Here is a 9,033-nt window from a genome sequence, read left to right as displayed (position 1 = left end):
ATATATGTGTTAGTTTAGTATAAAATTTCATCAAGGTAGGATAGAAAATCAAGGCGGGAACAGGATCAGGGTCGGAGAATGTAATCCCCATCCTCGTTTAATCAATAGGGAAAAAATCCTCCCCACTCCTTCCCCATTCCCTATCTAATCAAGATTTCCCACCCCGTTTGAAGCAGATCTTACGAAGCCCCGACCCCACAGATTAAGTAGACATCTCTACCTAATACTAAATCCTCCCCTCCTTTAACTAATCCCAAAACTTCCAATCTTCATGAGTTTCCCCACTTGCAAGGGCTCTTTCTCTAAAAATACATACCCGTGCACTACACAGTTATTTCCAAGAACAAATTGCTTTAGCATATGATTGGATAAAAAACCTTATAAATGTAAATATGTAGAAGGGCAGAGGAGATATTTGAAGACATCTCCTGATTCTCTCTGCCCAGTTTTTTCCAACCCTCCTACTATCTTTACTATACTTTTTTTTTTCCCTTTATATTAAATTCTGCTACTTCCAAGCAATAAACTAAGAAAATCTTACCAATCTTACCCCTCCCTTCTGTTCTCTACAATCTTAGCCTTCTCCACTTTCACAAAAACTGTTCCAATGAGATCCCATTTTCAATCAGTTTCAACTCAGTTCTTCAACTTTGTCTTCTCCAGCAATCTCCCAACTTATTAACAATCTCATAATGCCTGCATAAATCTTTGACTATTCTATTCTAAATCTTAGACAGCCAAGATTAAGGAACCCACCAATATCACATTGGCAAAATTTTGAAATGCTACTACTTATACAAATATTCTTCAAACTTTTAGGAATCGAAAGACGTCTTAATCACGGATGCACACATCATGTCAAGTTCAAGTATAACAACACTAGGAAAGGAAAATATCACCCAAATTTAACTATACAACTACTCATAAGAGGTTTTAAACATAACTGAGAAGTAAATAAGGAAGCTGTCATCAGCAAACATTCTATTTCTAACCCATTCACATCACAGGGAAAGTGCACCGTTTCAGCCAGGGGCTGAACATTTTGTCCAAAAGTACAGCATACACTTCATACATTAAACAAAAATAACACAGCAAGCATTGTAGTTTAAACTCGAGAATCCCACAAGCACTCCAATTGCACTTTTCTAGCCTTTAAGAGTGTCTCAATGTCTTTTGGAGGGTTCAGACCAAGATTACAGGCACGCTCCCACCGTGCCATTCTGGTCATTCCAAGGCAAGGTCCATAGGCCATGTTCATATCGAATTGCCTCAACATATTCTCCAATGCACCATAATCATCTAAAACAAAATTCAACGTTCAAAATGAAACAAAATGCAGATTATTAAAATAGATATATAGTAAAACGTAGATTCCTTTTTTTTTTTTTTTGGAAAACTAAAAGAAAGCTAACATTGGGCGTCCATAATTCCACTACTATAGAACTTAACCGGTATCCCACAACATTTTCACTCGAACATGCATAATCCTTCCTAAGCTAAGAAGTAGGGATACGAATATGAAACATAGATACAACACAATAACAGTGACACATCATGTTCTAAAGATCTAAGACAAATGCGGCAAAGATACATTTTTAAACATATATATAACTTACTACTAGAAAAGTCAATAAGTTTTTTTTTTTCCCTTGAAAAAGAAAAGTCAATAAGTTTATGCATCTATATGCTAAAAAATGAATTTGATGTATTTCACTCCTGAAATTTCTTATATTTGTCCAAGATTATTATGCATCTATTCAGTGTTCAATAAATACCTAACAAATGTTGATATTTTAGACCTATATTGATTTCGTACAAGTAGTGTCTAATGCATACTTATTGTGTTAACAAGTATCCTCTATGTGTCCAACAAGAATCGAAATGTTGTTCAATAAGTATCAAAGCGTTCAAGTGTCCAATACGTGTGAGACACAGAGACGGCAAGACTAAATTGTTCATCCTTCTTTGTGCATAACTATGAGGGATAAGTCTAAACCTATTAATTTAATATCCTTCAACAGTAAAAAAGAGAGAAATCCAAACTATAGATATCCTTAATTCAACTATTGAACAGCTTGATTGTGACTGATACTCAACAACTTCTTGGCAACGTGCTTAATCCTTTAGAATCACGAGGCATAACTATTATAGAACTTTATCTCAACTGAAACGTGCTTAATCATTCAGAATGACGAGGCATAAGTCCACAGGTCATTCATACCACGTTAATGAACGAACCAAAAGCAACGAGACCTAACGAAGAAAGCAAATATCCAGGAATGTAAAGAAACGAAGAAGACTGGAAAAGAAGATATATGAACCTTGAAGGTCGAGGGATCCATGAGAAATGAGAGCAGCCGGTTGGACGGCATCGGAGCCCAAAGATGCAGAGTTGGCCGGAGATTTGATTTTCCGAGAAGAGGGCTTTGAAGCCTTGCTGTTAGCCTTGGAGATTCCACTGTTCTTCCTTTGCTTGTAGAAATCTTTCAACCCTCCACGCGCTGATGCCATTCTTGATTTTGCTCCTTCTCTGCGATCGACTTCGGAATTTCAAATTTTGAATTTGTTCTCGTTGTTCTTCTTGGAGGTCTAATTTGATATTTGCCTCTCTCGCTATATGGACCCTAATACCATCTGGGCCGAGGATCCGATCGAGATCCTGGCCCATCTCTCTCTTCTTTTTTTTTTTTCTATTAAAAATTCTCTTTGAAAAAATAAATATTGGGATTTTTTTTGTTATAAATTTGAGGAACATAGTAGAAACATGAATACCAATAAAATATAATATTATGATAAATATAGTATAATAAAATAATAAAATAAATGAATATTAAAATAAATTAAACATAATATATAAATAAAATAAAATAAATTAGCAAAATATAAAATAAGAAATTTCTCTAAATTTTCCACTCTCTAATTTTCATGGAATTTGCCAAATGTGTGTCTTTTTAACTTTCATCGAATGCTACTATTTATAGGCAATTTGGCAAAGAGGTGGATTACATGAACACTAATAATGTGTAATTTTGAGACACATGGACAACACTTCAGAAAATGGGGGCATGACATATGGTCAATCGACACTAACCATAAGCATCTAATGGCATCTACTATCATAATATTCATAATACTCCCCCTTAGATGTTCATTATATATATGAAATATATCTCGTTAAAACCTTATTAAGAAAAACTCAATGGAAACAAATCATAGTGAAGGGAAAAGCGTATATATTTCATATAATTTATAAAGTATATTTACTCCCTATCATGGGAACATTACTTGAGATCTCTAAGTCAATGCATTCCAATATTGTGCACCAATTTTTCAAAGGTTCCGGTAGATAATGCTTTTGTAAATAAATCTACCAAGTTACCTTTCAAACAAATTTGTTATATAATGATGTCGCAATTTCCTTCAAAATCATGAGTGTAAAAAAGTTTTGGTGAAATATGTTTTATTCTATCTCCTTTAATATACCATCCTTTGATTTGGGATATGTATGTTGTGTTGTCTTCGTATAATATTGTGTTAAGTCATTAATCTTAGCTATAAACATTCTCGACTAGTCTTGTGAATTACAATAATTTTAGCATGATTTAAGGAAGTAGCCGTTATAGTTTGTTTCACTGATCGCCACGATACAACAATTTCTCCACATGTGAATAGATAACCTATTTGAGATCTAGCTTTATGTAGATCAGATAAATATCCAGAATATGTCTAATCAACTAGATCAAAATTTGATTTATTTGAATAAAATAGACACAAATCAATCGTTCCTTGGAGATAACAGAGTATATGCTTAATTCTGTTCTAATGTCTTTTTGTTGGAAAAGAACCATATCTTGCTGATAAATTTATTGAAAATGCAATACTTAGTCTTGTACTATTAGCAAGATATATAAGTGCACCAATTGCACTAAGATAGGGTACTTTAGGACCAAGAAGTTCTTCATTATCATCTCGAGGTCAAAATATATCTTTCTTCACACTTAGTGAACGAACTTACATTGGAATGTTAAATGGATGTGTTTTGTCCATATAGAACATTTTAAAAAAAAATTCCTGTATAAGTTGACTAATGAGCAAATATCTCATCTGCTAAATGCTCAATTTATAAGTCAAGGCAAACTTTTTTTTTTCCGAGATCTTTCATCTTAAATTCTTCCTTAAGATATTCTATTGTCTTTGGAAGCTCTTCAGGAGCTCCAATTATATATAAATTGTCAACATATACAACTATAATAACAAATCCTGACTGTGATTTCGTTATAAAAACACATGGACATATTAGATTGTTTCGATATCCTTCTTTCAAAAAATATCCACTCAGTTGATTGTACCACATTTGTATTGATTGTTTCAATCATGCTTTGTAACTTTATTAAATACAATTCCCAAAAATTTGATTTATATGTTTCAGGTACTTTAAATCCTTTTGGGATTCTCACATAAATATCATTATCAAGAGATCCATATAAATATGTTGTAACTACATCCATAAGATACATGTCTAGATTTTTATACACAGTCAGACTAATTAAATATTTTAATGTAATTGCATCCACCACCGGAGAATACGTCTCCTCATAATCAATATCAGGTCTCTGTAAGAAACCTTGTGCAACTAATGTTGCTTTATATCTTGTGACCACATTATTTTCATTTCTTTTTCTCACAAATACCTATTTGTATCCCATGAATTTGACACATTTTGGTGTTCGAACTACTAGTTGAAAAACTTGACGTTTTGAAAGTGAATTTAATTCTGCCTCAATTGCTTCTTTCCATTGAAGCCAATTTTTTCTATGTCGACATTCTTCAACAGATTTTAGTCCAGAATCCTCATTTTAAAATATAATATCAAGAGCAACATTATCCGCAAAAATGTTGTCAATGATTACATGAGTTCGGTTCCATCTTTTTCCTGTCATGACGTAGTTTATTGAAATCTCATTATTATCTTTATGCATTCCACCTTCCTCATTAGTCATGTCAAGGATTTCTTCATAGGTATTTATATCCTCAACCAAGTCTCTTTTTTTTACTATTAATTATTTTTCTTTTTTGAGGATTTTTATCTTTGGAACCCACTGGTCTACCACGCTTCTGGCATATTCCAGACTCATTAGTGTGTTTGGATATTAATTTTCGATGGAACATTTGCAGCTGGTATATGTAATTTAGTGACTTTATTTGCATCTATAAATATATTTGGTAACTGATTTGCTATATTTTGCAAATGAATTCTCTTCTGAACTTCAAATTCACATTAATCTGTATGAGGATCTAAATGAGACAATAACGATGCATTTCATATAATTTCTTTTACCAACTTTTTAATTCCTCTCTTTAATGTTGGAAATTTTGTCTCATTAAAATGACAATCAGCAAATCGTGCAGTAAATACATAACCTATCAAGGGTTCAAGATATTTATTAATTGATTGGGAATCATATCTATTATATATTTCTAACCTCCTTTGAGAACCTATCTTAGTGCATTGTGATGGAGCAATTGGAACATATACTGCACATCCAAAAATTCTCAGATGGAAAATATTTGGCCCATGGCCATAAGCTAATTGTAATGTCGAATACTTATGATAAACTATTGTCCTAATACATACGAATCACGTTGCATGCAAAATAGTATGTCCTCATACAAATGTAGGAAGCTTAGCTCTCATAAGCAATGGTCTAACAATTAACTGCAAATGTTTTGTGAATGATTCTACTAAACCATTTTGTATGTGAACATGAGTTACAAAATGTTTAACACTTACCCCAATTAGCATACAATATTATCAAAATTTTGGGATGTAAATTTACCAGCATTATCAAGTTGAATGGTTTTAATTGTATAATTAAGAAATTGTGCTCTTAACTTAATTATAAGCACACGTGTGATCATCTGCTCGATATGTCTATTAATACCATCAAATATCTAAATGATCCACTTGGTGGGTTAATAGATCCATATATATCACCAATAATTCCTCTAAAAATGTAGGTGATTCAATCCCTATTTTAGCTAGTGATGGTCTAATTATCAAATTTCCTTGAGAGTAAGCATTACAAGATAATTCATTAGATTGAAGAATCTTTTGGCTCTTTAATAAGTGTCCATTAGAATCTCAATAATTCTTCTCATCATTATAGACCCTAGATGACCTAATTTGTCATGTCAAATTGTAAATATGTCTGGATTCATGAACTTCAAGTTCATTGTTGCATATGTTTCAATTATCCATATATGAGTATTATATAATTTAGAAGATAAAGAAACAACTCTTCCAATCTACGTTTTTCATATGAGACAGTAGATATGATATAAAGATACTCCATATTATTATTTCTATCATTCTTAATATGATAACCATTGAAACGTATATCTTTAAAACTAAGTATATTTCTCTTTGATTAACTAGAGAACTGTTAGGGTTGATGCCTTAAAGTTTCGTGTCCTGTAGTTTGTAAACAGTTTATATGAACGCTTGTGTTGTTAATATATGATATTTACTTCACATCTTGTATTTTTGCTCATTTGCTTTACTACAAATCAATAAACATAAAATCCATGGTTATCTGTATGTGACTCAAGAATGTATGTAAGCATGTATGTGGTGACATACAAGTGGATCATGTCTTGAGTGATAACCAAAATGGTCTGTAGTATATGGATATAGGAGGGAAACCTTATCCTGGTAATGCTACGGATGCGCCCTGCTTTCTAGAATGGTCACAAGTATTGTGACTTGTCATAGATGGTTTGATCCTGATCATTTGTGTTGGGGACATGCGAGTAGGGGCGTCCTATACAAAGAGTTTGTATAAGACCCGACCACGAAGTGTTAACGTCTCGTTATATAATACTGTTCATGGCAGAGACTTCACTTCACTAGGATGACCATAGGTAACATGACCTTAATCTTGAGTGGGTTGGGAACTCCTGCCATTGAGGGCTGTCTTTTGATTTGTATGGGTGCGAGTGGCCAGGTCGCCGATTCAAACCTACTATTTTGGGGATTCGTCTGATTTGGGAGCTAGGAACTCAGCTACACAAGATGGAATTCACTCTTTCCCCGAGGCAGGGGTAAGTAGATAGATAGCTCCCTTAAGGGCTGATTTCAGGACTTGAACGATGTGGCGCCACACACCTTCTCTTGGCCCGAGAGGTGTTCACACATAGTTGGACTATTTTTTATTGTTCATTAGAGGAATCAGTGGTACTTAAGGAGTGAGATATAACTACAGGGGCAAAACGGTAATTTGATCCAACTGTACTTACGAGCATCTGTGAAGGGTCGTCGTACTCATGATTGGTTATATCCGATGGACACAGAAATATATCTGTGGTAAGAAGAGTTCAACTATTGGTCTTTAGTGGAATGCCTGACAGTTAACAGATGGTGGATCTCGTGGCTAAAGAGTTTAGTCAGCTATTCACGGACCGTTGGAGCCTCGAGCCACATGTCCATTAGGTCCCCTGGGTAACTTGGATAAAGTCGAGAACCAGTGTTTGGGTTAATTTAAAAAGTTCAAATTGACAAGAGGAAGTTCGATTATATATGATATAATTGGACTAGTTAATTATATATGATATAATTGGCTAAATGTATGAGATACATTATTTTGGAGGAAACTAGATATAAATATGATTTATATCAAGTAGAGGAGAAAATACTATAGTAGATATGTGATATCAAACTATAGGGTAAAAATATGATATGATTATATTTATTAATATTTTAATTGGTTAATTATATGATAATTAATCCAAAAATCACGTTTGGACGTAAGTTAATGTAGCAACGTCAGTTATTGTAACCGATGAAATAAAAATGAAATTGTTTCATTTTGAATCAATCATTCAATAGTCGTAAAAAAGAAATAGTAGAGCGCGTTGGTGATAAGTGAACGATCGCTTAAAAGAATGGAGAGTTTATACGATGGTCCCTTTCCGCCTAAACAATCGTCCACCTCGCGCCTAAACGATCACACACTAGTTCCTACACGATCGCATAGCTTCTCTAAACGATCGTAGTGTGTGCCGAGTTTGCTAAACGATCGTATACCATTTCCTAAACGATCGTTCAGTAAAACCTACACGATCGTGTAGCTTCTCCTAAACGATAAGCATTGTGTTATACGATAGTGCCTTTTTTCCTCCCACTTGCTTATCGCCTACACGATCCATGTTTCCTCCTTCCTTTACCAAATTCACCAAAGACTACGCTTTGAAATTCTCACTCCGAGAATACCTGGGGCTTTTTTCTGGTGGTGTCATCCCCGCGGCATCCGTGTTCGTGCGGTTGTTTGTGCTACTGCAGTTGACGCTTCGGCTGGGATTTGGTAAATCGCGTGAAGGTTTTCGCTACGTTGAGTTCCGAAGATTGAAGATTGTCTTCAACTGGTATGGCAACTCATTCCCTTATTATTATCTTGTATATAGCATGCCATTAATTAAGATTTGTTTGCATAACTATATGTATGAATGTGTATAGTTGTATTTCGATCATTGTGAGATTGGAGCGATCCGAACCTACTCATAGAACTCTTCGGTACGAGATCCTTCAAGAACAATTCATTGTCATTTGCAAATTTTGTTCCTCTAGGCAAAATAATATTTGCTTTTCCAAACCTTTCAATTAGGTTTGCAGAACTTGATATTGTATTGACTTTTGCTTCTAGCATTGTTAATTTGGAAAAATATTTTCTACATGTAAGTATTGTATGTGTAGTTGTACTGTCTGCTATACATAGATCTTTTTTACTCATTTTTTAGTCATCCAACATATGAAAATGATCCCGGTTTCTTCATTAAAATAAAATAATTATAATAAGAAAAACAACATTTGAAATATACAAAGGGTAACATCCACTAAGAGAATAAAAAAAACATGAAAATTAATAGGGAAAAAAAACAACATTAGATCAAGATATTTTCAAAATAATAATAATAATAATAAAAACTTGATGTTCCATCAGCTGTGCCAATCTTTTCTTCAGGAGATTCAAAGAAGTC

The 9,033-nt window shown here is 33.7% G+C and overlaps 1 protein-coding gene across 1 annotated transcript; it reads right to left on the bottom strand.

Annotated features, from left to right (window-relative positions):
- Positions 1-951: 951 nt before the first annotated feature.
- Positions 952-2,666, bottom strand: POLD4 (polymerase delta 4). Its single transcript, XM_039019400.2, has 2 exons — positions 2,322-2,666; positions 952-1,299 (listed from the first exon to the last, which is right to left on the bottom strand). The coding sequence occupies exons 1-2, from the start codon at positions 2,509-2,511 to the stop codon at positions 1,106-1,108; spliced, it is 384 nt and encodes a 127-aa protein (XP_038875328.1). The 5' UTR covers positions 2,512-2,666; the 3' UTR covers positions 952-1,105.
- Positions 2,667-9,033: the final 6,367 nt, after the last annotated feature.

This window comes from Benincasa hispida, chromosome 12, assembly GCF_027475165.1.
Source record: "Benincasa hispida cultivar pf3 chromosome 12, pf3_genome.v1.1, whole genome shotgun sequence".
NCBI lineage: Eukaryota > Viridiplantae > Streptophyta > Magnoliopsida > Cucurbitales > Cucurbitaceae > Benincasa > Benincasa hispida.
The sequence above is the reverse complement of the archived record's forward strand: the minus strand, read 5'-3'. Positions and strand labels throughout refer to the sequence as shown.

Excerpts from the sequence above, each read along its gene's own strand:
- POLD4 (XM_039019400.2), bottom strand. The coding sequence starts at position 2,511 with ATGGCATCAGCGCGTGGAGGGTTGAAAGATTTCTACAAGCAAAGGAAG. Across the intron at positions 1,300-2,321 it reads TGGATCCCTCGACCTTCAAG|ATGATTATGGTGCATTGGAG; the intron begins GTTCATATATCT and ends ATTTTGTTTTAG.